This window comes from Petaurus breviceps, unplaced genomic scaffold, assembly GCF_028583685.1.
Source record: "Petaurus breviceps papuanus isolate PSGF00001 unplaced genomic scaffold, PetGlider_PUasm1.0 90865, whole genome shotgun sequence".
Classification (NCBI taxonomy): Eukaryota; Metazoa; Chordata; class Mammalia; order Diprotodontia; family Petauridae; genus Petaurus; species Petaurus breviceps.
The window spans coordinates 9,892,403-9,919,914 of record NW_027187367.1 but is presented as its reverse complement, the minus strand read 5'-3'; the positions used below and the strand labels follow the sequence as shown (position 1 = coordinate 9,919,914).

Below are 27,512 nucleotides of genomic sequence, written 5' to 3'. Positions count from 1 at the left end.
AAAGGTGGGATAATCAGGCACAGTGTCTTCCTTCACAGCATCAGGCTAGGGCAGAGCCCTGCCCAGGGAGTGTGCAAAGCTGTTCCAGGGCGCTTGCCCCAGTGGTGGGGGGGTAAGAGTGGGAGTGGGGGCTGGAGGTCCTGCCTCAGGAATTTCTGACCCCAATACCAAGCCAGGGGCAGACTTGGAGAAGACAGAATACGGAAGGGAAGGGGTGGTCTGGTTCCTTTGCCTTTTCCCCCCACCCCCTCCAAGAAAAAGCATAAGGAGTGGGGAGGGGGTAAAGTAGCTGGATTTCCTTCTTCCTCTTTTCATTCCCCTCCCCAACATTAACACAAAGCTGCCAGCAGCCTGAAAGGCCCACCCAGTGGTCTGGGTGCTCCCAGTGGTCTTCTAGGCTGTAGATGCCCCTGTATGACCCAACGCAAATCACTGTCCTCCTTCAGGAGCTGGAGTGTATGGCCTGCTGTTTCTCTTAGGTATGACTTCCCAGGAAAATTCCTAGGCTGTGCCCAAGACCTTAGGGCCTACCTCAAAAGCTACAACTTAAAAAATGGCCTGGCCCTTTCTCCTAGTGCAAGGGGGTGTGAGGGTCAGGTCAGGAAGGAGGGAGGTGGTTCACAGATGCCCTGAGATGATAAGCTGGGCCAGATCAGTCTGTCTGACCTCCTCAGGGCCCAGGAGGGCAGGGGACTGCTGCGGGAGAGAGGTGGTAGGGTGAAGCTTGGAGGAAAAGCGAGAAGTCCACTACAGGTTATGGAAGATCATCCCCAGTCACTACCTCTTTCAGTTGAGCCCCTGTGATCAGATGACAGGCTGCTGCTGAGTCAACAGAGATGTTCTGTTCACTTGGAATTTCTTGTTTAAACCCTTTCAAAAACAGGGAATGCAGTTCACCTAGTCTAACAGCCCGGGAGCCTGGAGCCCTGTCCTGTTTAGGGAAGAGGGACAGAACCTGTGATTAAAGTGAATTCAGTGCTTGTGGTAGGTGCCAGCATGGTGGCTCTTGGGAGTGTAGCAGGGGGTGTTAGGACTTGGGTAGCAGCACCAGCTTCTCCATTCCCTAGGAGGAAAGGGGGAGGTTAAGCTCAAACTCAGTTCAAGACATCTAGATACTGGTGATGGAGTCTGGGCAGGGTAGTGTGTAGTAATAGTAATGAAATGTAGGAAAGGAGGGTGCCGTGGCTGTATCCCACGAACTGTCATGTTGGGAGGGAGAAGGCCTGGCCTAGCCCCTGTCTGGGGACTCAGCCCTCAGGATGAGATGAGCTCTTCCCAAACACCCTGGGACTTGTTGCTCCCAGAGATGCCCATCCACCCTCTTCCTGGACATCAGGGTGAAAGGGGAATATAAGTGTCCAGCTCCTAGGTCAGTCAGTACCAGAGGCTGAGTGAACACCAATATGGAAGACCAGTTAGAACAGAAATGATGCTAGACATAAATGTGGTCTGCTGCCAAAGCTGATAACTGACTCCAGCATAATTATTCACAAAGTCCAAGGCAGTGAAGGGAGGTCATGTGGGTCTCTGCCAGGTGCCCCTCTTCTGGTCTGCATATTCCTCCTATTTTCTAAGGGTCACCACTCCTAACTGCACCTACCAACTTCCCAGGGAACTGGAGAGGAAGGTGGAGACAGCTGGGGGCTGATCAAGCCCTAAAGTCTGGGAGGGGATCAGGAGGCCAGCTTAGTGTTTCTTTGGGATGTCTCACACTATGAAACTGAGAGCCTGAGAAGCTTGGCACCTCCTCCACCTTTCTGTCCCAGTAGAATGGAGGGAATAGACAGGCCTCATCCTGTAGTAGAGGCCTGTTCTAGTTTCTGCTGGTGAGATAATACAAACCTGGTTCTGAAAGACAGACAAAAAGGGATAAGAGGAGGGAGGGGGGGAGAATGTGTGTGTGTGTGCACGCACATGTATGCACACAAGCACAAATGTAAGTTTGGACTACTCCAGGAGTAATGCTAAGTGCCTCTGGGCAAAGTCAACGGAATTGGGATGTGGACAGTGCTTCTTCAGGCCTGCCCACCACGTGTCCTTCAGCACCTGGCCTGGACCACCCTTGGCAGCTCTTCAGTACATGTCCTTATAGATCTCCTGAAGAAGTGGATGCAGTGGGGTCTCTGTTTCAGTTTTTTTGAGTTTCTGCATCATCTGGGCATGCTCTGTCACCAGCTGCCTTAGGTCGGCCATCTTCTGAAGCAGCTTGGGGAAGAGGTACTGTGCGTCAGGGTGGTTGGCTTGTAGGTGGAACTCCAGGGCCCTCAGGATGCTGTCTTGGATCTCCTCCACTCGTTTGACGTTCATGAGGCCAGGGCGATCTATGGGGAGAAGGGAGTATTTGGGGAGAGGGCCCTGTGGCTCTCTCCAACCTCTTCCTGCCTTGCCCTCCAGGGGTGTGGCCACTGGCTCTATTAGGCCCTTCTGGAGCTGGGGCAATACCCATATTCTGTGCCTGAGTCCATCTGAGATTGCAGGCAGCTGCTTGGCGAGGTAACCAGGCTCCTTCAGAACTAGATCTGAACTATCACACTATGTGTTCTGCAGGTAGCTTCACTCACTGCACAACATGACAGAGTGAAAGGGAAGTAGCCTTGAAGTTAAAAATCCAGGTTTGGATCCTCTGACCTGTCAGGATCTTGGGCAAGTTACTTCATGTCCCCCAAGCCTATTTTCTCACCTGTAAAATGTAGATCACCAACCTTATAGGTCAGTTGTGAAGATCAAGTATAATACATAAAGTGCTTTAAAACTGGAGCTATTACTTATAATCGTGACCCTTCCTTCTACAGGGAGGCCAGTAAGATTTTCATCCTGTCAACATGAGCAGTGTGACACAAGCACTTTGGGCCCAGAAAGTGCCACATAAATGTGAGCTAAGTTGTCAGCACTATGGTCCTCAGAATGGAGAGAAAGGAGAACTCCAGAATGGAGGAGCAGGGCAGGGGAGCAGTGACTAGCATGGACTTCAGAGAACTTGAGCCCCAACCCTGGCTTCTCACTAGGCAAGTGGACCCGACTTTCCTCAACTGTACAATAAAGGGGCTGGACCATGACCTTGAAGGCCCTCCAAAGGCCCTCTTCTTGCTCACCTCCACAGAGGATGATGGCTGCAATGAAAAGGGCCAAGTCACTGTCATCGAGCTCCAGGGCATTGAACTTGACAGCAAATTCAAACTTGGGCTCGATGATCTCACTGAAGGGTTTGCGCAGACTTCGCAGAAACTCACGGGTCACAAAGCCATTGCCATTAGCGACCAGGAGTCCATCCTTGTTCATGATGGAGGCCAGCATGGCAAAGATGGCCTCATGGACGCCGTACTTGAGCAAGGTCACCTGGTCATTCAGGAAGAGGTTGACGAAGCTGGGGATGCTCTTGGCAAACTCGGTGATCTCGCGCACTGTCTCCACTGTGGTGCACTGGCAGCGGTAGAACACGTGCACGCTCAGCTCCTTGTACTGGGGGAGCCCGTTCACCAGCTGCTTCCAGACCAGCCCCTGCTCTGCCTGCCACAGCGTGTCCATGTCGTGGATCACAAAGGGCTACAAAACCCCAGCCCTAGTTAGAGACGGGAGCCTTGTGTGTGTGTGGGGGTGCCCATGGGAACGCCACCTCCCCACCTCCCCCGCCCACCACCCATCCCCAAGGGTAAGAGCTTCCCAGACACGGGCTGGGTCTGAGGCGAGTGCGTGTCGTGCTCTACTCACAGGTGTGCTGCTGGCCTTGCCCGTCAAGATCCCCCGGGCCCTCTTTTTGGTCATGTTGAAGTTTTTCAGGTAGGCGTTGTAGATGTGCTTGGAGAAAGCCTTCAGGTCAGCTCCTTGAGGGTTCTGCCCGCTCACTTCACTTGCAGTCAGTCCCTCTACCAGCTTCCTCTTTTCTGCCTCTGGCATCCGGCCAAAGCGAATGGCTGGTATGTGGGAATAAGACAGGGTCACTGGACGTTCTATCTGTAAACTGCCTGCTGGGCAGGTGCCCATGTACTACTGTGAACATCTCGCTGCCTAGTCAGCCATCCAGGCACCATTTATTTTGTATTTAAGCACCTACTGTTTGCAAAGCCCTGTTTATAGCTTTGGAGACCTTTGAAACCCCACTAGGGCTAAATCAGGTAATTTTTATGACCAACAGCTGGTTGGTCAACAGACCCTGGTTCTGCCCTATTCCTGACCTGGGTATCCAGGACACAGCCTGCTATAACAGAAAGAGCCCAGACTAGGGGGTCAGAAAACCTTTGCCACTTAAGCATACCCATATGGCTTTGGACAGGTCACTTAGGCTCTCTTAGCTTTATTTTCCTTATGTATAAAGTGGGAAAAATAATCCCTTCACAGGACTGTTATGAGCACTTTGTAAATTGTAAAACGCTGTATTATTATTGTCAGGGGAGAGATTTTAATCACCTTCTGTGTCCATGGCTCCTTTTAAGATCACAGAACATGTTTAGGAGCTGGTTTCTTTGGATGGGGACCAGGGGAGACTTAAGAATTGGGAACGTTAGAGAGAGGGAAACTATGTTCAAAGTCTCTCAAGGAATACCCCTGTGGCCTGAGAGGTGGAACAGGCAAAAGATACTGAAAGGAAGGATTTGGGAGAAAATGATCTTTATCACCCATGTAATAAAATCACAGTTGGGGAAAGTTACTTGTAAAATGCACAGGAGAAATCCAAAGTCTAAAGCAGATAGAGACATTCAACAGAAGTAGGTGGGAGGCAGGGAGGGCAGGCCCTTAATGGGTTTAAACTTGAAGTATCCACATTACTCTACTGGACAGTTCTCCCTGATCTGGGCCTCAGTGTTGGGCCAGCAGAACCAAGTGGTTCTCCAGGGCAAGGAATGTTTTGTCATTGTCTTTCTGTCAGTCCCTTGCAACTAGCACAATGGTTTGCACACAGTAGGCATTAAATGTTTGCTGACCAAACTGGAGGAACAAGGAGCTGACTGGCCCCTGAAGGGAGGGCCCTTATTTATGAAGGCACCATCAGCTCAGTGCACACTGATTAACGAAGCTCCTAGGTGCAACGTACTGTCCTGCCCCTCCCCCCCCAATGAATATATTCTAGGGCTCAAGCCCTCTGTTGTTTTCCTGCCTGGCTACCAGCATGACCCACATGAATTGTCAATTCTGCCCAAAGTACCTGAGAAGTCACTTCTGGCTGAGTTAAGGCACTTAAGCTTGGAAGTTCCTATGCCAGATACCCTCCCCTAGGGAGACAGTGAATTCTGCAGGGGAGGTCTCCAAGTGACCACTTGTGGAGGGTAAGGAGGGAAGGCGATCTGTTTCTAGTACTAAGGTTATAGCCATCACTCATTCCAACCCGAGCACATGGCTCTCCGTGTCTGGGGCACGGACAGGCTGAACACCCACTCACCACAGGGATGACCCTTTCCCAGGACTCACAAGCATGAGCAGCCCCACAGTTGCTGCATTATTCCTCCCTCCACTTGTCCCCATAACAGAACTATTCCTGATAGTCCCAATTTTCTTTGTGATGTCTCCAAGCCCTCACCATTGTGAGACATGCCCAGTGACAGACACTTCTGAAAGCGGCAGTGCTGACACTTGTTCCGATTTTTCTTCTGGACCTTGCAACTCCGGTCACATTTCTCATACTCGAGCTTCATGCGGATGGTCCTACGGAAGAAGCCCTATAGGGGCAGAATGGAGAGGGAGGGAGGTATTAAAGGGCCTAGTGTCTTCCACCTGGTCATGCAAGGCTAGGAGGAGGTGTGCTGAGGAAAGCTCCAGCTCCAGCCCTCTGATCACCACACAGCTCTGGCTTTACCACATGCCTTCCGCCCTGCTAGCTGGCCAGTCTCAGCCTTTGTTACATTTGCCCTCTTCTTCCAAGACCCAGCTCAGGTAACCAATTCTCTACAAAATCCACCTTGCTTTTCTCATCCCTTTTACTTAACGCTGGCTCTGAGGGCACAGTCCTGGATTTCTCTTTGCCCTCATTATATTCTGTACAGTATTAGATGTATCACACACATTTCAATTCTTTTTATCTTTACACTCAGCACTTACCATGATGCCTGATACTTAATGTCTGCTGAATTGAACTGAATAACAGGTTCAATGAACATATTATGCCTGCCTTTTAGGCCAAGCTAAAGCCGGGGGTGCAAGAAGAAAAGTAAAATTTCTACAACTTTGGAAGTAGGGGAGAAAAATGTTTAGGGTTTTTTTTTTTTGTTTCTTGTGGGGGAGAATGGAATGGAAGAAAAAAATTAAGGATAATATATACAATGCTTATTTTAGAAAATCCCTTACAACCCCAATTTACTTTGTTAATTCAGGAACACAAAGATGTATCATATCTAACTTGAGTTGCACATAAATGCATCATGTTTGGTACATTTTGTTTATAAAAATCTCAGAAAAACGCTAACATTTCCCCCCCCTTTTGAGGGAAGGGGAAGGGATAAAAGTAGGGCAGGCCTCAGAAAAGAATGCTCTTAATTCTTCCCAAATTTTCCCAGGCTTTCAGATTTTTAGGCAGAGGAAGAAGCTTTGAACGTCTCCCTGGGTCACACTGTCTCTATTGTCATTTCAGGTGAGGCCCCAAGGGGGCGCCGGAAGCCCAGGAGGCCAAAGGGAGAGGTACTAAAGGAAGGGCCGGCCAGTGCCACAGATAGCCAGCAGGGGGCGAGCTGCCCCCAGAGCCCCGCAGGGAGGGTCTGCGTCCGGCCAGCTGCCCACACCTACCTTGCAGCCCTCGCAGGCATGAACGCCGTAGTGGAAGCCCGACGCCTTGTCCCCACACACCCGGCACTCCATGTTAAGACTTGCGGCGGAAGCGCCATCGCAGGCCCCCTGCAGCTGATCGGACAGAGACGGCGACGAGCTCTGAGGGAGGTCTAAAGGGCGGGACACCAAACACACTGGTCACACTCAGCACGGGGCCTCACACCGGGGTCTGCCCAGAGCGGCCTGCCGGCTGCATCCGAGCCCTAGAAAGGGCTGCTCCTTGTCTAGGGACGTGCTTGCTTTCTGCAAGCCAGAGTGTGGTGGGGAAAGTCAGGGTCACACGGGAGGGGTCTGTCTGCTGCTGAAGTCAAGGGGAAGAGGCCTGTGCAGGGGGGAGGCTCAGACACCATCTGCCTCACTTTATGATGTTTTTGAAAGATCCGTCTGCACAGCAGTTTATCCAGTAGTGTGATACACTCCTTCAGCAGGTGGTAGCCCCGTGTCTGTGTCTCAATTCCACAGATGACATAATATCCGCGTGTGTATGGGGGGGGAGAGGGGGGAAAAGTCAGAGAAAGGAGAGTGCCTCCTCCTGAGCTACATGGCCCAGAGTTTGGGTGAGATTATCCACCATCTTTTTCTTTAGAATATTTTTTTGCTGCTGCCAGTCAACTTCAAGTCTTATTTTAATGGATTGTACAGAGCTTCTCCACCCATTATAATCAATATGCTTTCTGTATTTACCATGAGGTGATGCCCATGTGTAGTGCTGCCTTTTGGGTTGCTGAAAAAGTGTTTACTATGACCAGCTTGACAAAACTCTATTAGTCTCTGCCCTGCTTCATTTTGTACTCTAAGGCCAAACTTATCTCTTATTCCAGTTATCTTCTGATTTCCTAATTTAGCAATAATCTCCTCTGATAAACGGGACATCTTTATTTTGGTGTTGTGTTATTCTACATGTTGTAGGTCTTCAAAGAAGCAAGCAACTTTTTGGCCCTTCAGCATCAATGGTTGGAGCATAGATTTGGTTACTGTGACACTGAACAGTCTGTCTTGGATTTGAACAGATATTCTGTCATTTTTGAGATTATACTACAGTATTGCTTTTCTCACCTTTTTATATATTCTTGGGCTCAAAGATCCCTATAGACAGTGACTATGGCCATGAAAGAAAAAAGGAAAGCTATGGCAAATCTGGACAGCAAGCAGAGACATCACTTTGCCCACAAAGATCCATATTGTCAAAGCTATGGTTTTTCCAGTAGCAATGTATGGCTGTGAGAACTGGACTGTAAGAACAGCTGAGCACCGCAGAACTGATGCTTTTGGATTGTGGGGCTGGAGAAGACTATTGAGAGTCTCTGAACAGCAAGGAGGTCAAATAAGTCAATACTTAAAGAAATTAATTCAGGCTATTTACTGGAAGGTCAAATACAGAAGCTGAGATTTAAATACTTTGGCCACGTAATGAGAAGACTCACTGGAAAAGACCCTGATGTTGAGAAAGACTGAAGGCTTGAAAATGGGACAACAAATGAGATGGATAGATGGAGTCCCAGAAAAAATGAATGACCATGAACCTGGACAGACTTCAGGAGAAAATGGGAGGATGGAAGGGCCATGAAGAGTTGGACATGACTGAACAACATCATCAACTATGTTAGCTCACAGAGGAGATAACTGAGGTCCAGAGTTAGAGAAGCAGGGGCAAGCTGACACTAGAACTTGGGTCTCCTGGCTCTAGAGCTCTCCCTCAGGAATCGGCAATCTTCTCATTCTTTCCCATCACCCACAGGGGCTAATAAGAAGGGGCACGATATACATCCATGTTCCTTTTTCTGTCAGACTCAGCCCTCGTCTGCAAACCCTCCTCAGACTCATCTTATCCAGCTGTGACAATGGTCTATGCCCTTTATCCTGGCTCCAGAATGCTTATTAGAACCTGCCTAGGAAGCTAGCCAGCTGCGTGCATAGGTTGGTGTTTGTGGATCTTGTCAATGTGCTGTGCCTGTTTCATCTCCCTCAGTAGAGCTGGGGCTTTGCAAGATAGGGGCCATGTACCCTCCTTCCTCTCTATCACCCCACAATGACTACTCTAAGAACTCTGCATCTGAAGAAGAGGAGCTCTCCCTCTTTCCCAGAATTGGATCCACTCTGCTCCTTGCTGCTTTAGTCCTCCTTACCTTTTGTTAGAGATTCTGGAGATATGAGAAGAGTAAAGTAGAAAGGGGGCTGAGCTTGAGTGAGGAGGAAGAGGAGACCCTGAAGGGCTCTCAGCATCTCAGTTCTCAGCCAGCTGCCCAGATCTTAGCAGGGAGCATTTCACAGCATCATCAAAGGGGCTATCAGTAATCTACACTGGATCCTCAGAACTTTTAGACAAAGATGGTCCCCTGGTGATAAATCTTGCTAGACAGATGCTATGAGAATCAGCAGAAGCCTGTAGTGATGTCTGATGGAGAGTGCCATGTTTATATTTCATTCTGTGAGGGTTTTGCTTGAGGTGTATTTTGACCTTGTCTGAGAAGCTGGGGGAGAGAAAGGCGCGAGGAACCCAATGCCTTTTCTGAAGAAAGGTTATTTCCATTCTCTCTTCAGTCACTCACCTAGCTTTTATGTTTATGTTGCATTGATAATGGAATCCCACTCTAACACTCCAAGAGACATATGACTCATCCACATGGACACTCCCTTCAACAACACAGATCCTGGTCCAAACATGTCCAACCACAAATCTGCTGGGGCCCTTCTCTCATTCTTTTGATATCACATTGATACCACTGATACCACATGGATACCACTGGAGAGCTTAGGCGGAAAATGAATTACTTGCTACTGGCTTCTAGTAAAGATAAAAATAACTGGAATCCTTATTCCTCCTTGTGTGTATCATGGGAGGAAGGGCACAAAGAACAGAGGCATCAGGCTCTGAGTGCCCCTTCTTAGACTGTGACACTTGGTATGGCTAGCCTTGGTCTAGATTAACTTCTGCTTGAATGATGGCCAATTCTCAAGATTCTTCACCACCAGCTGATCCTTAGTGCTGCTGCCTTGAAAAATGGCCTCCAGTTTTATTATACCAAGCTCTATCTCCGAATGCTTTTGCATTCTAGATTTGGTCTGTTAAGCATAAGGAAAGAGTAATGGATTTGGAATCGGAGTACCATGGTTTGAGTTCCCTGTTCTGCTCCTCACCTGACCTGTATGACCTTGGATAACTAGCTTTTCTAACCTTCAAGTTCCTTAAATGCAAAATGAGATCAGATAACTCTAAGGTCCCTTCCAGCTCTAATTGGAGAAGTTTTACTGCTTAGCAGTGACAATGCCTGGCATATAGCAGATGTTAAATGAATGGGGCTGACTTATCTATGATCCTTCATCATTTTGCCTCCTCCTACTCTACTGTCTGGCAGCCAGGTGGCACAGTGGATAGAGCACCAGACCTAGAGTGAGGAAGACCTGAGTTCAAATCCAGTCTCAGGACTAGCTGTATGACCCTAGGCAAGTCACTTGCCTCAGTTTTCTCATCTGTAAAATGAGCTGGAGAGGGAAATGGCAAACCAAGCCAGTATCTTTGCCAAGAAAACCCCACATAAGGTCATGAAGAGCTGGACACAATTGAAAAATGACTGAACAACATTCTCCTGTTCATTTAATTCACGTTTAATCAAAGAAAGCAATACAGCTTCTTCCTCCGACTATCCAGTGCTGCCTCTGAAACTGCTGATGTGGATGGAGCCCTGGGCTGGGGAAGGCCTGGGTTCTCTACAGTCAGCTAGTTGTGTGACCTTTGGCAAGCCATCTCCCTTCTTAAGACTTCTGTTAGGTGGGATACATTAAGCACTACATAAATGTCTGCCTCCTAACTACTTCTAAAGATCCTGTTTCTACAAGGAAACTTTCTCTAACTGAAAGAGTAGAATTTACTTTAGCCTGAAATCAGTTCCTCATATTTATTTAACCATATTACTAAATAAATGGACCCCTCTGAGTTAATTGTGAACATTTAAATGAGTCACCAAGATAGGGACCATAAGACCTGGTCTTAGGTGGCAAAGGTAAGCATGCGGCTACCTACCATGTCCTTTTAATTGATGTATTTGTTTAATATACTCCTAATTATGTCTCTCCCTGTCAGAGATGGGAGGGCTGTTTGTTGTCGTAGCCTGGGAGTATGGACAAGAAATCTCTTATGTTTGACGTGCTTTGTACAACCTCACATCCAAAGGCACTTTAGGCTTTTGAAACTGAGGTCAGGTGCTGAAGTGAGTCAACACACAATTCTATCAGTATATCCTAGCTGGCTTACAAAGTATCTTTCCATTACCTGGGGTCTTTACACCAGACAGACAGGGCTCCACTTTGGTTTGGGGGTTAAGAGGTGGGGAAAGGGAATTGAAGAGAGGCAACTGTACCTCTTCAAACTCAGGTTTAAGCTGTTGAAAATACTCATCCACAAAGAACTTTAAGGTTGGAAGGGACTACCTTGTTTTGGGAGGAAACAGAGGCTCATACAGATATAAATCCTTACCAATTAGTTCTGAAGGTTTTTAGAGTTAAGTACACGGGGCTAAGCCCCACCTTTATCCCTACTAGCAGACAATACTTGCCCATGCTGGAGCTGCTCTGGAAAGCCCCTTTTGTTTCTTACAAGTCATCAGATTATGCTTCAACTGCCTCCTGGCCTAGGAAGGTCATTTTGAACCCTTCTGGAAAGGGAGGGAAACTGTGTATGTGATAGAATGATTACACCAGAAACAGGGCAGATGGGGGACATCTGTACTAGAGGTAGTGATACAGGGGAGAGGCTGGAGACAACAGGCTCTGAATCCCCAATAATAGGATGGAAAGGGTTATGGTATAGACGTTTTCACAATCAAGAAGGCAGGTCAATTGAGCCATTAGAGGAGAAAGTCAACAGTTCCTGCCAATAGCCCAAATGAGGGCAACAGCCTATCTCTTAGTCTGAGGCTGCCTTTAAGTAATACCTAAAAAGCTGAGAAAGCCCTCAGCTCTAGAATGGTGTTCTAGGCTGGCCCTTACACCAAAGCTGCAGCACTTGGATGGACTAGGAGAAGGCAAGGGGGACAACTGCGATCTCTCAGTGGCAAGGAAGGAGAGCCCTAGGCTAGTTATCTAGGTGGCTTTCCCCATGTGTCCCTAGGAAAAGTCCTGTGCATTAGACTATGTGATAGTGCTGGAGGCACAGAGATCTAGGCAAAGCTGACACGTGACCACATAAATGACAGGTACATTCTTAACATTTTTTGAGCCCCTCCTTATGCTAGAAAGGTCAAGGGACTAAATTAAGAAGAGGGTAGTGGGCTCAACAGTCAGAAGGAACTGCCCTGGTTAAAGCCTGTAGGGTAACTGAGATTCTCTTCTGCATTTTCTTTTTAATGTACAATAAACACCTTCCTGTCTCCATTCTAGACCAAAGAAAACTTTCAACCTGTCTTTCCCATTTCACTATTAATTCATTAATAAAGAATTTATTAAATATACAGTACCATAGGAGTAAACAAGAAAGAAACCATGGCCAGAGGTGACATGCGATAATCCCTATCCCAGTGGCCACCTGAAAAAAAACCAAAACCCTCAGCGATTGAGTCCTTCCTAAGGCATGCTCACTGTCGGGGTTCTCACCCTCCACTCTTGACTTAGCCTAGCTTTTTGGCCTTCTCTTCCTAACCACTGCCAGTTCCAGCACAGACATGCCACTTTGACTCTCAAGTGGCAAGTCTGTCTTTCAAGGCCTAAGGGTGATGGGCAACATTCCCACCTGGGTGCCAGTGTGAACAGGAAGTAACATACCTCTGAACACCTACTATTTGCCTGAGCAAAAATGGAGATAAACATGGCAAGCTCTAGGCAAAAGTGCAAAAGTAGATGAATTTGGTATCCCCGGCTCCTGCTCTTTACTGCCTTTTCTCCTGAGGCACACTGTCTCTATGCTACTCCAGGGGCACAATGTCTTGCTTTCTAGCCCACCCCTCCTTATCAAACGAGAAAGGACTTGATTGTAGTCAGTGACAGATCTGCTGCCTAAAACCCATTCACCACTTCCAATCCCCACCATATTTGTTTTGAAAAGACTTATCTAATTGTGAAATGAAAGGCTTGCTGCTCCTCGGTTAAAGGAATTTAAGGAATTGGCCAACAGGTTGGAGCAGGGGGCTTGTCTTTGCCCTTGAAATCCAACTAGGCCTAAGTCTAGCCACACTTAGGCCATTTGGGGATACCTGGGATGAAAGGTACTAGATTGGGAGGATTTGTAATTGGACCACCTCCAAGCCAAATGCCATTCCTATTGACCTGGGAAGCAGGAGCAGCTACACTTGATGATATCCCTAGGGACATGCCAGATGTGAAGAGAAGTATGTCCTGGGATCCGTGGTTTCTTGCAGCACTGGCCCCAGGATTTGGGACAGGCCCTCCTGACTGGGGGGCCCTGTCTTACCCTCCCTTTACTAACATGTTTCTTCCCATACCTATCCTCTAAGACTCTCAAATGACAGGAATCTACCCTCCTAAACTGTTCGCCCCTCTTGCTTCACCACCATTGGCCAGGATGTTCTATACCTGTTCACAAGTGAATGGTGATCACACCGTCGCCTTCCTTCCCCCCACCCCAGGACTCAAGCAATCCCTACGTGGTAAAGTTCACAGTCCCTGCTGCTTCAACAGCTTTGGCACCTCAGGGAGGAGGGCAAAAAGCAGATGGATATGGTGCCCAAGCACTCTTCAGACGTGGTGGCCAGAAGAGAGGCAACAGAAAGGAATGGCAGGAGAAGAATGAATGAATAAATGGACAGAGAACAGGGAATTTTCGGCCAAGACTACAAGGGGGAAGGGTCCATGTGAGAACAAGTGAACTGTAACTAAGAAACTTTGTCTTTTAATTTAATTGATGTTGTATCTCTGTGTTTATATTTAGTAATAATGATTAAGCAATGCACTGTATCAGGGAGAACAAGACTGCCACTGATTACAAGGTCTAGAAAAATAAAGTAAAAAGAGAAAAGTATTTTTGGTTTGACTATGGGAAAATGGTACTGCATTACAGCCATTGATACGAATCTCTAAACACCTGTGCACAATTGCCACACTGCAATACCAAAGTTACCAATGTGTCAGATTAGCTGCTATAAATTTTAATTTTATTTGATTATAACAATAAACTTTTCTCATGCACAGGGTCATCTATGACCTTTCTAAAGCAGTGCAGCTGTCCACTCACAACTTTTAAGAAAGAGTACCCATTGGCTGTACACACAGAGAGTGCTCAGGAAAGTCCAATAGCTAGAAATCTTCTCTGAGGTCTTTCCTGAGAGAAAGGACAGAAGACAGGACTAGGTTACCAGGCTCCTAGAACCGCTCAATAACTGATTTCTGGAAATATCCAATTGTTCCAAGCAGTAGACAACTTGGTGGTAGGGCAAAGTGGCCTAATCCTTTGTTGTCCCCATCCCTCTATGGCCTCCTCCTCCCCTTTACCTGAATAGCTACTGGAAGGAAGTGAACTCTCCGGTTCCCCATTTTGGTCTGGAGTTCTTTCTGCCACTGCCACTGCCACTTCCTTTTTCTCCTCCTTTTCCCTGATCTCAGGTACTTCCTTTTGTAGCTGCTCCATGGTTGATCACCCCTCAGTGCCACGCCTGCCGGCCCTGTCATAGTTCTGGCATCATCTGTATCTGTTCACAGGTGGACCTCTACAGGGGGCTTCCTGTTAGCCTGAGGAGAGGAAAAGGAGAAACAAGGTTACCAGAAGAAGGGTAGGGGTATGGCAGATAGCCAGGGGTCCAATACTCAGGGGGCAGTACCCAACTGTGGAATGCCTGAGAAACAGGGTAGACAGCTGAGGGAGAACAAAGACCGCCTGCTGTTATTAAGGCATAATAAAAAGCGGGACTAGGGAGTCTTCTCGAACTTATACCCACAGTTAGCACTCCCTCCACTCACTCTCTGTCATTTCTGCCTGCTGATGGTGAACTGGGGGCTGTGGGATTTATAAGTTTCACTGGCCAGAAATGTGTAGCCACCCTTCCCTTCTGCCTCAAAGCACCTTGCCCATCCATCACTATGGGAAAAGGCAGGTCTCTACAGAGTTCAATTCAACCTGAAAGTGAAAGTTTCTTGGAGTAATTTGTTTCCCAGGGATCAAGGGGAGGCATTTCAAAGGATGAATACAGACTTTGGAGTCCCACTATCCCATATCCTGAGAAGAATTTGTAGGGTTCAAGATCATGATAATTATTTCTTTTTTTTTTTTTTTTTGCCTTTTTTGGAGGGCAATTGGGGTTAAGTAACTTGCCCAAGGTTACATGGCTACTATTTTTGTGTGGGTGTTAAGTGTTTCAGGCCAGGAACCAAACTTGGGTCCTCCCCACTCCAGGGCCGGCGCTTCGCCACCTAACTGCCCCCGTCATAATTATTTCAATCTATTTCATATATATATTTTTAAGTTCAGAAGGAGATTTGGAAACAAATAGCATTGTCATCACAACCAGCCTGTGAGGAAGGTAATATAAGTATTATTATCCCCATTTGATAGATGAGAAAAATAAGTGTGAGCCTCAGGATTTTAACCCAAGGGTCTTCCAACACCAACTCCGGTGTTTCTTCCACTTCAGTATGCTTTCTCTCTACTTGTATACTCAACAAGACAGGAAATTCAAGCTTCTCAAGGAGGAACCTATCCTACCTCCAAAGTGAACCAGTACCATTGGCAGACATTGCTCTGAAGCCAGAAGAGGGGCTGTGTGTGTGTTACAAACTGATAGCTGCAAAACCAATCAGGATGGTAATAGGTGGTTATTTTGGTGGAATCTAGAAAAAGAGCTAGAGAACAAGAACTTAGTTTATACTATACAGTCCAATATTTAATTTTTTTTTCTAAAGAAGACTTTGTGGTTTACTCACAACAACTCTGTAAGGCAAGCAGTACAAATACTATGACCTTTTTTTTGCTTTTTGGATGGCAGTTGGGGTTAAGTGACTTGCCCAAGATCACACAGCTAGTTTTTTTTTGTGTCAGGTGTCTGAGGCTGGATTTGAACTCAGGTCCTCCTGACTCCAGGGCTGATACTCTATTCATTGCGCCACCTAGCCGCTGCCGTGCCCCCCCCTCACCCTTATGACAGAACTGAGGAAAAAAAGGATGACTTGCCTAAGGTCACATAACTAAATATCAGAACTAAAAGTTGAACTCAAATCTTTCTGAGTCTGAGGTCTTTTTCCATGAAAAGAAAGTTATAGATATTTGGGACAAAAGTATTAGGTCATTAGAAAGGTGTACTTCACAGGGGAGCCGTATAGTTCACCAGATTTTAACATAGTTTAAATGAAATATCCATGGTTAGATAGCTTCCTAATTACTAATTTAGTTCCCCAAATATCTTGATACTGGAGAAGGGCCACCCTGAATAGTAGGCTCAGGTATACTGGTCCCGGCAAAATTTCATTCCCCACTTTCACTTCATTTCTTTTTTATTCCTATTTTTTATGCTCCCCACTTTCAACCACCACCACTTCAATAAATTCACAAACTGGCGTTATGATTTATAACAAAGTTTCTTGTGAGTTTGGCTGTGGGAATCAGCTCTCTCAGGTAATCAGCATCAACCCAGATGAATTTAGTTATTTTTCTGAACCTGCAAAACTAAGGGCCAGACACAGACAGTGATACCCTGAGCTTTAGTTACTCCCAACAAAGCCCATTCTAAAAAGAAATTGCTGTGGGCCACATATTGATCTAGAAAACCACAAATTAACATTACATCTATGTTGCATTTTTATTTACTTTGTTAAACATTTCCCAATTACCTTTTAATCTGGTTTGGGCCTCACTTTGGAGTTTTGCCAAGCCCATGAGTTCTAGGACTGTGGTCTAGATGACCTTGTTAGAGTCCTTAGTATATCAGCAAAGAACATCTTTTGGGTAAGGGCTTAAAATTCATGTTTAGCAGTTTTAATCTGAGAAGAAATTTAGGAACCAGAAAGAACTGGGATGGGAAGAATGATGTGACCTTTGAACAAGACCCTTGTGTCTTGGGTGGGATGAACTGGAAGTGAGAGAAGCCTCTGAGAAAGCTGTTGTAATATCCAGGTGTGAGGTAATTGGAGCATGAACTTGGGCAGTGGCTGCAGAATTGGAGAGGAACAATTTGAGAAATGTAATGAGGAAGAAGAGAACTGACAGGCACAGGCAACAGCCTGCATGAACAAAGACTACTTACAATGCCGCCTGCCTTACCCGTGGCTCCCAAGTTAATAAGAGGCAAGGGCCACAGTGAAAGTGAAGCTGGGATGAGAGTAGAAATAATCACCTGGGCTTCAGATCATTTCAGTGTTAGGTGTTGGCAAGCATCTAAATGGAAATGCCTGGTACACAGGTGAGGAAGGATTGAAGAGGGGAGGAAACTGGGCTGGGCATAAAAGACCAAACACACTGTGTACAACAGGTGATAGCAAACTAGGTCAATGAGGTCCAGGACACAGATGGTGTAGGGGGATAAAATCAAGGTTCCCACCCAGGGCTTGGCCTGATGAAGTAGCCACAGTTAAAAGCTCCCATTTTGAGGAATCACAAAGTATCTTTTAAGTATCAGTTTGCTATACATTTTAGGGTGATGGATCGATCTGTGCTCAGCTCTGTGGTGGGAAACCAATCAGCTCCAGCTCCAGCTCCCGGAGTGGTTCTGGGGATCTGTGCCAGGCCCATGAAAGCCTGTTTTCCTCTCCAGATGTGGGTGTTTGCTCAAGTTGTGCTTCCTCGAAGTCTCTAGCACAACTGGGGAGATGGCTTCAGTCTGGGGGACAAAAACCCAGACACCTCGGGTTGCTTAAAACTTAATATTTAACTGTTGTGTTGCAACCAATGTCTGGGTTTCACCAAAGCCATTCATTTTTTAATTCTCTTTATTGTTGCTCCACCAACCACCAATCTACAGATAATGGCGATGGAAAACTGAAGCCAAATGAAGTGCCCAATTTGCTCCAGCTTACTGAATCTGGGGCAGAAATGACAACCTGGACAAAGTACCTCAAACTATACAGGAACCAGATCCAAAGCCTATGTTTTCCTAGGTACCCTTTCTCCCTCTCCCACAACTGAAGCCCTCCCTCCACTTCCTCTCCTCAGCACACTCACCAAAAATAACAGGACCTTGCACAAGCTTCGGCATAGCATGACTGAAAAGCCTTGGTCGCAGCTGCCTCCCAGGAGGACTCAGTGCTGACTATACCTCCATCCTGGCTCCAGTTTCTACGCCCTCTCCCAGCCCCATAGCACCACTTGGTAGTCTGGTATCTCCTGATCATGCAAGCCACGCCCCCCAGCAGTGGCTCCCTCCCTCCCTCAGTCAGCACAGGCCTGGGAGGACAGGCTGAGGGCCACCAGGCCGCCTGTCAGAACAGAGAGTGAATTCTCCAAGGAAGGAATTTCCTGCAAAACAAACTTCCAGGCTGCCCCATTCCCCAAATACAATGAGGAATGAGAAGAACCACTGCTCCGGCCCAAGTTTCTGCCTCGCCTTTGCTTATGTTATTCTTTATGCCTAGAATTTCTCCCTGTTTCCTACCCCCTTCCCTTCTTTCCCCTAGTTAAATTCTTTAAAGTCCCATTCTTTAAAAGCGTGAGAAATTAATTATCTCATATTTAATAACCATTAAGTCAGTACAAAAGTTTTTCCCTTTTTTCTACTTTTTCATCCCACAAACAACCAGCGTGGGAAATCTCTCTTAGAGATTTACCCCACCAAGATCTAATTAGACAATCAAAGAAATTCTAAGCTTGAGCTAATGGGTATATTCCTGCTCATTGTGTTTGCTCAGGTCTGGGAAAATGTTGATTCTCCCTATTATCAAGAGAGGTGATATGGAAATTGATGTCTCTTTGACCTTGGCTGGAGTGACCTAAGTCATATACCCCAAGACTGCCCACCTCCCATAAGTGTTAACCAATCAGCGTCAATAAGGCGCCCCGCCCCCAACATCTACTCTTCCAAGGGTATATGAACTGTGAGCCCACTGGTTTTTTGGTCTAAGAGAGGCAGCCAAATGACCATCCTTTTATTAACAATGTGCTGGCCTTTGTAATAAAATGATTAAATTACCCAGAAACTATGTCTCTCAAACATTTTTAATCATCACAAATCCCAACCTCTCCTATGAAAGTTGGCCTCCTATGACCCACTAGAGTTGGCAATAACCTTTCTCCTCTTGGACTTCACACAGCACTGTTTGTATAATATTTTGTATTATTTTTATTTCAGTTATGTTTAACATGTCACATCCCTCCATTAAACTCTAAGCTCCCTGAGGGAAGGACTTGATCTTATCTAAACTTTGTATCTTCTTAAAGCCTAGCACTGTGTTACACATGCAGGCTATGCTTAATAAATCCATGTCTAATGAAACTGACCTTCTAATCCTCTGCATGCTGCAAAGGCAGATAAATGTCAGACACAGGTCCTCTAAAACGTTCAGGGACGTTACAGAGAGAAGCTGAAAAGATTCTCTTCCTTGACTCATATTACATTCCATCTTAGATCCTACCTATTCACATATATCCTCTCCCTCCCTCCTCCCCCCCCCCAGCTATGTCCCAATTAGGCTGTAAGCTCCCGGGAGGGCAAGAAGTCTAGTGTTTCAGCCTGGTATGCATAGCTTAATCCTGCCTTAGGGTCTTACTACCTAAGAGAAGAAGAGGAAAGTTGCAACCTATTTTCATTTCAGTTTCCACATCTGTAAAACAAAGGAGTTGGACCGGCCGACCAGGTCCCTTCCAGCCCCACATCTAGGATCCTATAAACTGCCAAGGCCTACCCTGAAGGGCACCAGTGCCAGGGAGTAAGTAAACACAGGTGCACAAGCACACAGACAAGCAAGACTCTTCCTAACTAGGAGGAGAACATCCAGCCAATGGCTGAGCTGGCCACCTCCATTCAGGGCCAGCCAGCCTCACCTCAGGCAGCTCAGTACCTCCCTGCATCTGGCACACACAAAACTGTGAAGTAGGAAGCAGAGCTTCCCAGCTCTAGGTCCGACTGCAGACTTAAGGATAGCACAGCTAAGGGCGAGGGAGGCCAGGGATGAATGAATGCAAGGAGATAGCAATACAATTCGGCAGCATCACAGGTCCTGCCAAAATATGTCTGAGGTTAGAGGTTTCGAGGAGGGGACTCTACCCCTAGGCATTCAGTTGGGGTTGGCCAGGGGAAGTGTTAAGCCTGGGCCTTTCCAGTACTAAAAGTCTGAGGAGAGTTTGGAACTCATAGGAGAATGGAATAAGCTTCAGGTTCTTGTGGGGATGTTTTAGTACCAAGAACTGAGCATCTATCACATGTAAGGCCCTATGGGACAGACACAAAGGCAGACTGCATGGAGAAGGCAGGAGAGAGATGAATGGGACTTCCAAGGATATGCAGAATACCCATCCAGGGAGAAGTGTGGAGGGCATTCAAGGCAGGAGGGGAGGCAGCTGGAATGGCACTGAGGTAGACAAATGTAAGTCATATTTTAACATCAACCAAAAGACCTGGGTAATGAGAGGTAAACTGGATCAGGAAGGAGGATATGGTACAAGTCAGTTTTGTATCATAGGGTCAGAAGCAAGGATACCTTTTAAGTCTAGAATTAATTAAATGCACATTTATTAAATGCCAACTACTTGCAAGATTCTAGGTCAGGCACTTTCGAGAGGACAAGATGGAATAAAGACACAGTTCAAGGAGCTTATAATTAAAAGTGGATGAAACATAAGATATGCACCAAAATTAAGACAAGGCAGAATACAAAGACCACAGGAGAGGTCCAGACAGTACTAAGAGAAAGGTGAGGAGGAAGACATCACTTGAAGCTGGGGGCTGGTGATAAAATTCTTCATGGAAATAGCAACAGAGGTAGGTCTGGAGGAAAGGCAAGGACTTTATCAGATGGTGAGAAGTCCATTCCAGGCATGGGAGAGGGTAGGACAAGAAGTAGGGATAGTAGATGGTCCAGGCGGCTGCAGCACAAGTGTGAAAGAAAGGAGGATGAGCCAATCTGTGGAGGGTCTTGAATGCCTGGATCAGTCATTTATGTCATATTCAGTAGTCAAGGGAGAGTCAAAGGTTTCTGATTACAAGGGTAATGTAATATAGTAGTGTTGTAATGGAAACACTATTATGGGCACCGCCAAGCTGCCAATCCACTGCCAAGCCAATGAGGGAGGCAGAAATGACAATACTCCGAAATCTGGACTGGCTGAGTGGGCTTCAAGGGGGGCTAGGAAGTGGGAGGGGGGTTTTCGCTTCACTAATGAAGCTGTTTTCATCCTCTTCGGTGTTCAGCACTTGCTTATCTTAGCTGTATGCAACAGCTGATGTTTATGTGTATGACTTGATGATGGTGTTTTTACACATGGTATTTCATTCCATCCCCATACTCCAAGGCTCAGGGAGATGAAGTAATTGCTCATGGTTACAAGGAGTCAGGGCTGGGACTTGAATCCAGGTCTCTCTTGGCTGCTGCCTCTTTTGTCAGATGCTCAAGTCAAGGACTTCGATTAGGGTGACCAAGGGGATGAGAGATTCCTTATCTCCCTGTCAGTTGAGGTAACCAGTCAAGAACCTGCCATTCAGAGCAGTTTCTCTTTTGGAACAGGATCACAAGTATCCTTCCCTGCATAAATTACTCTCTACTATATCCCCTTGAAGTTGACTTGGTCACTGTCACTATCCTCCTTAACCCAGACCAGCTTAGTGGGTGTCCTCCAAGCTTTGGTGAAAAGATAAAGAAAGAGGTGGCTGTTGCTCTCCCAAGGGAGGGCACCAGCCTGATGTTCCCACAGTCTCTTTGTTCCCTTCCCCCTCTTTCTTTCAATCATTAAACCAAGATGTGGGACACAGCAGCCTCCATCTAAGAAGTGTGTCCTAGTTTTTCCAGGCCAATTACTCTCGAGTACTCTCTTCTCTCTACGTGCCAAACCAAGTCAATATCCTGCCATCTTATCAGAGGCATAAGGTGCCAATGACCTTTCTACATTAAGGATGAATCCATACCAATGTGGTTACGTAACTATTTGCAATATCCTGGAAGCTTATGCTGTGTAATACTCAAAAGTAAATCCGAAGAAGATACAGGATATCAGAAGATTTAGAGCTGGAATGATCTTCTAACCCATTTCATAGATGAAAAACTTGACTCCTGGTAAGGGAAAGTAACTTGCCCCAAATGATAAACATGCATATACTATTTGGGAGTCTAAAAAAGGCTTTCACAACAACACTGTAAGGTGGGTGTTACAGACCCAAAAACTGAAGCTTAGAGAAGGGACTTTCCCATGGTCACAAAGGCAGTGAGTAGCAAAACCCAGGGCCCCCTCACTCCAGGTCAGGTGCCATTTCCACTATACCACACTGCCTTTTTTCTCTCCCCATCCAAGGAAAAAACTTCACCCCCAGACTAAAGATGAAATATAGAGAGGTCTATGAAGATGGTCTGTATAATCCAAGACAGAGTTTGGGTAAATGAGCAGCCAGATTTGGCCCTTGGCCTACACGGAGTAAGCCATTGGCTCACGTGTCTTCTGGAGGGAGGTAAGTGGACACAGAGGTTGCTTACATGTTGAAGGGTCAACTGAGAGTAATGTCACTTCTAAGAGACTCTTGAGACTCGGGCAGCCATGCAGTGAATTCTGGGATCTGAAAAAAGGCAGATATGATGGGGTGAGAGGAGACAGGTATCTGTTCCCAGGGATGGAAGAGAAAACAACACTAAGTTTCTTCCTACAGGGAAAGGGGTTTCTGCTTGGGGAGGGAGGATTACACCATAATGTGGGCTTCCCCTTTTCAAATACCTCCACCTATCCCTGGAGGCTATTTTTCCCCTTTAGACTTCTTCTTGCTTTCTACTTGGGAAACATTTTAAAAAATAATTCACTATTAACTTCATGAACTGTCCCTTTTCTCCAATCTCCCAAAGGAAGAAAGAGAGTAAAAGGAAAAAAAAAAACCCTTTCCCACAAGGGTAGTCTCAGTTACATTTGTTTTCAGTGGGAGTTTCCTTAAGACAGACATCTAATATGGTTGCTGTTATGAGAGATTCTCCCATTGTACTTGGCATTACATAGAATCTGACTAAATTCCTGTGTCTCATTACTAGAGGGAAAAAGGAACCAACTTGTGAATATTAAGGCAGTGAAGGGGTCAATTATGCAGGTGTATATCAAAGAGCTAGGGAATCAGAAGTCTGAACAGAAGATAAAGAAACTGGGAAATTTAATTTAGAAAAGAGAAAGTTGAGGGTTTTTAAAAAAAAAACACAGAGAGAAGTAGAGGTTCAAATTAGCTAAAAGAATAATATAAGATATTGGATGGGTGGCCAAGCTAGATCTGGAATTTGGTTTTCTGGAATGTTTGAAAACAGAATAAATAATTACCTTTCAGGGATGATTTCTTTTTTGGAAGGCAATTGGGGTTAAGCGACTTGCCCAAGGTCACACGGCTAGTTATGTGTTTAGTGTCTGAGGCCAGATTTGAACGCAGGTCCTCCTGACTCCAGGGCCTGTGATCTATTCACTTTGCCACCTAGCCACCCCACAGGGATGATTTAAGAATAATTCTTTCGGGGGCGGTTTTGAGGCGCAGTGAATAGAGCACCAGCCCTGGAGTCAGGAGGACCTGAATTCAAATTCAGCCTCAGACACTTAACATAAAAACTAGCTGTGTGACCATGGGCAAGTCGCTTAACCCCAATTGCCCTCCAAAAAGCAAAAAGTAAAAAGAATAATTCTTTCTACAGGTAAAAAGGATGGACTAAATGCTTCCTGAGGGCCCTTCCCTACTCCAAGGTTCTAGGATTCAAAGTATGGTGTCCCAGTTCCTAAAGGATATGCTGCTGCTGCTGCTGATCTCACATGTGTTACCAGGGCTCTCCAGCTAATGCCAGTTGTGTCCAGGACAGGAAGAAGCTACAATCGGAAAATCACAGAGCATACAATTTCAGAGTCAGAAAGGAACTCAGAAGCTTCTACTGTCAAACCCCGTCCTGGAAAAAAAATCCCTACTACAACTTAGCTGATAAGTGGTCACCTAGCCTCTTGAAGACCTTCAATGAGGAGGAGGGTACTACCTCTGGAGGCAGCCTATTCCACTTTAAGATAGCTCCCATTTCTAGGAAATTTCTCCCTCTAACATTAAGCCTAAATGTGGCTCTTTTCTAACTTTTCTTCACTGCTCCTTAATGTGACAGCTCCTCAAATACTTGGAGACAGCTATCAGTCTCTTCCTTTCTGAAACTTTTTCAAGTTAAATACTGCCAGTTCTTTCATCTAATTCTCAGATGGCATAGACTCACAGCCCTTCACCGTCCTGGTTTCCCTTTGCTGCACATTCTCCCATTTTATCCCAGCTTATCGATGTCCTTCCAAAACGCTGGCACCCAGAGCGAACCTGATCTTCCACCTGTGTGTGGTCTGACCAGGGTAAAGTGCAGTGGGGCCCACAGCTCTGCCTCCCTTGGTGCAGCCCACGATCACGTTGGCATTTTTGGTTTCTCTATCACAATACTGATTTATACTGAACATGCAGTCCACTAAAACCCGGATTTTTTTTTTCAGATAAACTGCTGTTCAGACCTATTTTTGTCACCCTGTACTTGTGAAGCTGTTTGTTTTTGTGACCCAAGTTAAAGGGTTGAGGAATCAAAAGTGTGAGGGAAAGATTAAATTCTATTTTACTGGCTTCAGCCCATCAAGATCAAGAACTATCCCAGTTCTGTCATCTGGTGTACTAATTATCCTTCCCAACTTTGTGTCAACAGCAAATTTGAGTAGGAGTCAATGCCTTTATACAAATATTGATAAAAATGCTAAACATGACAGAGCTGAATAGGTCCCATGGGCCACTCCACTGGATGTCTCCCTCTAAGAGGACATGGAATCACTAAATGCCATTCTGAGTCCAGCCATTCATTCAGTTCTAAATCCAAAGAAGTCTCTGGCTAATCTATGACTCACTCCTCTTGTTTGCCCTGAGCAGTCAGTAGGTTGGAGGATAAAAACACTGAGCAGGCTCCCAAAATTGATTCTGAGGAAGGGGTCAGCATGCCCCAGTTAGAAGTGATGTCATTAATTTGGAGCTGAAAATAAAATTGAATTTGAAAATAATAAAAAAAAGAAGTGATATCATTTTTGAAACTTTGGCAAACCAAGGAGAGCTTGGCAGGCAGTGAAAGGTAGAGGGGATGAGATGAGACAAGAGTGATATTCCTTGCAGAATTCTGTCAGGAGACTGGTGAGGCTGGCCCAGGATATAATGAGCTGGGGAAGCCTGGGTGTCAGTGTGGCAAGCTGGAGCCACTATCTTGTTGTGAAAGAAGAGACATTGCTCCTGGCTCCAAAGGAGACTCACTGGCTGTATCCATTAGGAAGCAGAGTACAGAGCATCCTAAAGCAAGAAGAAACTATCCAGCCCATGTTTGGGAAACCATACCACAAAAGTACCAAACATGAAGCTAAATGGCAATGCTCTAAGAACAGTGTGGAGCTGTTAAGAGTATCAGGAGAAGGAAGTGGAGAGCTCAGGAGAAGAAAGAGGGCTGCCTTCAGGGTTTGAGACAGGAAACAGACTCAGTATAATAACAACCTAGAGGACTGGAACAGTACAGACTTTGGAAGCAATTGCTCTGTCTCCATTCCCAGGAAAAGGTAGGTTGAGGGGCAGTAGGAACAAACTCTGAAGAGAGATCCCTTTGAGTCCTTTTCCTGTACACTAAGGAGTCATTCAGGTTTTCTGTTATCCTTGGCTTTCAGTTCCCAGAATGCTCAGAAAGGGAAGGCCAATTAAGAGGCTAAGTTACTTACTACCTGCCATCTTTACTCACTGACCTGAAACAGGAAGATAGAAGCAGGAGCCCTAGAAAAATCTGCCATTAGAATGAGGTGAAGAAGAAAGGAAAAACCATTAGACAGAGGGATAAAGTACAATGGAACAAGCCTGAAGCCAGGGCTGCCAGGACATAAAAAGTGGAGACTGCATGATGCTGCAAGACAGAACACTAAGCTGTAGAGTCAGAACCTTGGGTTCTAGTCTCAGCTTTGCCACTATGTGTTTCCAGGCAAATCACTTTCCATTTCTGGGTCCCAGCTTCCCTATCTGTAAAATGAAGAGATCTGAGTAGATGGTTTTGGGTTCAGGCCACAAGAGGTTCTATGGAAGGAAATGAAGATGTTTAGCCTTAAGAGGAGAAGGCTCCCAGAGACAAGTACCTCCTTCTCTCATGAAGAAAAAGGATTTTTTTTGGTTCTCTTTAACCTCAGAAGACAGATTCACAATCTATAGAAAGAGGCAAATTTAGGTTCAATGTCAGGTAACTTTCCTAACAATGAGGGTTAACCAGAAGTGGAATGGAATGCTGCAGGAGGCTTCCCCTCACTGGATGACCCACTTGTGTGCTGTAGGAAGAATTTGTTTTCAGAAAGAGTCTGGTCAACATGGCCACTGAGGTCTCTTCTAATTCTGAATTTCTGTGACTCAGTCCCTGAAGTTCCTTCTAGTTCCACCATTCATAATTCTAATCTCCCAGAATTTTTTTCTAAGTATTTATCCTGTTTTGAAGGCTATGGGGACCCAGAGTGCCCACCTCTTTTCCCTATGTTCCCCTAGGGCCTCTGATACACTGGATGGAGATCCAGTTTTATTTGGGCTTTCTGAGGGTTGGGGGAGGAGGTAGGGCATGAAGTTAGTAAGCTCTTCATTGGTTACTTGTGAATCAGTGGAACATTAAGGGAGAGGATAAAGGCTGATGGTAAAGGAAAAGGGCACGGCCCCAAGAGGAGGCAAGATTACAGAGAGGAACTGCAGTCTTCTGATCTTCCCTTCCCCCCCAACACAGATCATGAATTGGGACTTAGATTAGAAATGGGAAAACGCCATACTTCCTGACTTCCAAGGAAAGAGACAGAATAGAAGACAAGCCAAGAGCCAAACCAGACAGTGCATAACAGTGTTTTAAACAAAGAAAATGGCTCAATAATTCAAGGTTCTCAAGTATTAAGGCAAAGACCAGGAGTTTGGGGGACTCATTTGTCCATGGGATTTCCTCACTAGGAGGAAACTGATTTCACCAGTCCATTGTTTTTGTTTGTTTAGGTTTTTTGTTTGGTTTTTTAGAAGGGGAAAAGGCAAGGCAACTGGGGTTAAGTGACTTGCCCAAGATCACACAGCTAGTTTAGTATTAAGTGTCTGAGGCTGGATTTGAACTCAGGTCCTCCTGACTCCAGGGCCGGTGCTCTATTCACTGAGCCACCCAGCTGCTCATCAGTCCACTGTAAAAAGCAACTGAGAAATACAACTTGAAGCTTGGTCGATATATATTGCCATAAAAATGCTGGGAACAAGGAAAGAAGTGGGGGAGTATTGAGGAAGCAGAGAGGAACAATTTCTCCAACACAAGGTAGAAGATTTGTTGCTGGGGACACACCATAGGAATCAACCTGACAGCATATAATGAGGAAGAAGTCAAGTTCCTGCCTTCAGAGAGTTTATAAACCTGAAGAAGAAAAGGCTGCACTGGATTATCCTTCTAGCCTCCTGAGACAAGGCAGTATAGAACACGTGCTCTACGTACACTGGGGGTGGAAAAGGCAGACGGCTCTCTTCTCTGTAAAGGCTTTATGAACAAGGCAGTAACTGGCCAGTCTTCGAAGACATGTAGAATCTTGATGGAGATGGGTAACTCCAAAGGGGAAGAAATGATACAAGAAAAGAAAAAGAGATGGGCGGCTAGGTGGCACAGTGAGTAAAGTGCCAGCTCCACAGTCAGGAGGACCC

General features: G+C 46.0%; 1 protein-coding gene across 5 annotated transcripts in view; it reads right to left on the bottom strand.

Moving 5' to 3' along the window:
- Window positions 1–794: 794 nt before the first annotated feature.
- PPARD (peroxisome proliferator activated receptor delta) overlaps window positions 795–27,512 on the bottom strand; it is a 71,047-nt gene continuing 44,329 nt past the window's right edge. For 2 of the 5 annotated variants that reach the window (XM_069073513.1, XM_069073514.1), the window contains exons 2-8: window positions 22,303–22,382; window positions 14,194–14,430; window positions 6,712–6,863; window positions 5,513–5,651; window positions 3,709–3,911; window positions 3,093–3,543; window positions 795–2,321 (exon numbers count right to left, since the gene is read on the bottom strand). In XM_069073513.1, the coding sequence (XP_068929614.1) occupies window positions 2,074–2,321; window positions 3,093–3,543; window positions 3,709–3,911; window positions 5,513–5,651; window positions 6,712–6,863; window positions 14,194–14,329 (1,329 nt within the window). In that variant the 5' untranslated portion in view covers window positions 14,330–14,430; window positions 22,303–22,382 and the 3' untranslated portion in view covers window positions 795–2,073. Of the gene's footprint in view, window positions 2,322–3,092; window positions 3,544–3,708; window positions 3,912–5,512; window positions 5,652–6,711; window positions 6,864–14,193; window positions 14,431–17,848; window positions 18,006–22,302; window positions 22,383–27,512 lie in introns of those variants that run through there. The other 3 variants (XM_069073517.1, XM_069073515.1, XM_069073516.1) reach the window with 3 other exon arrangements.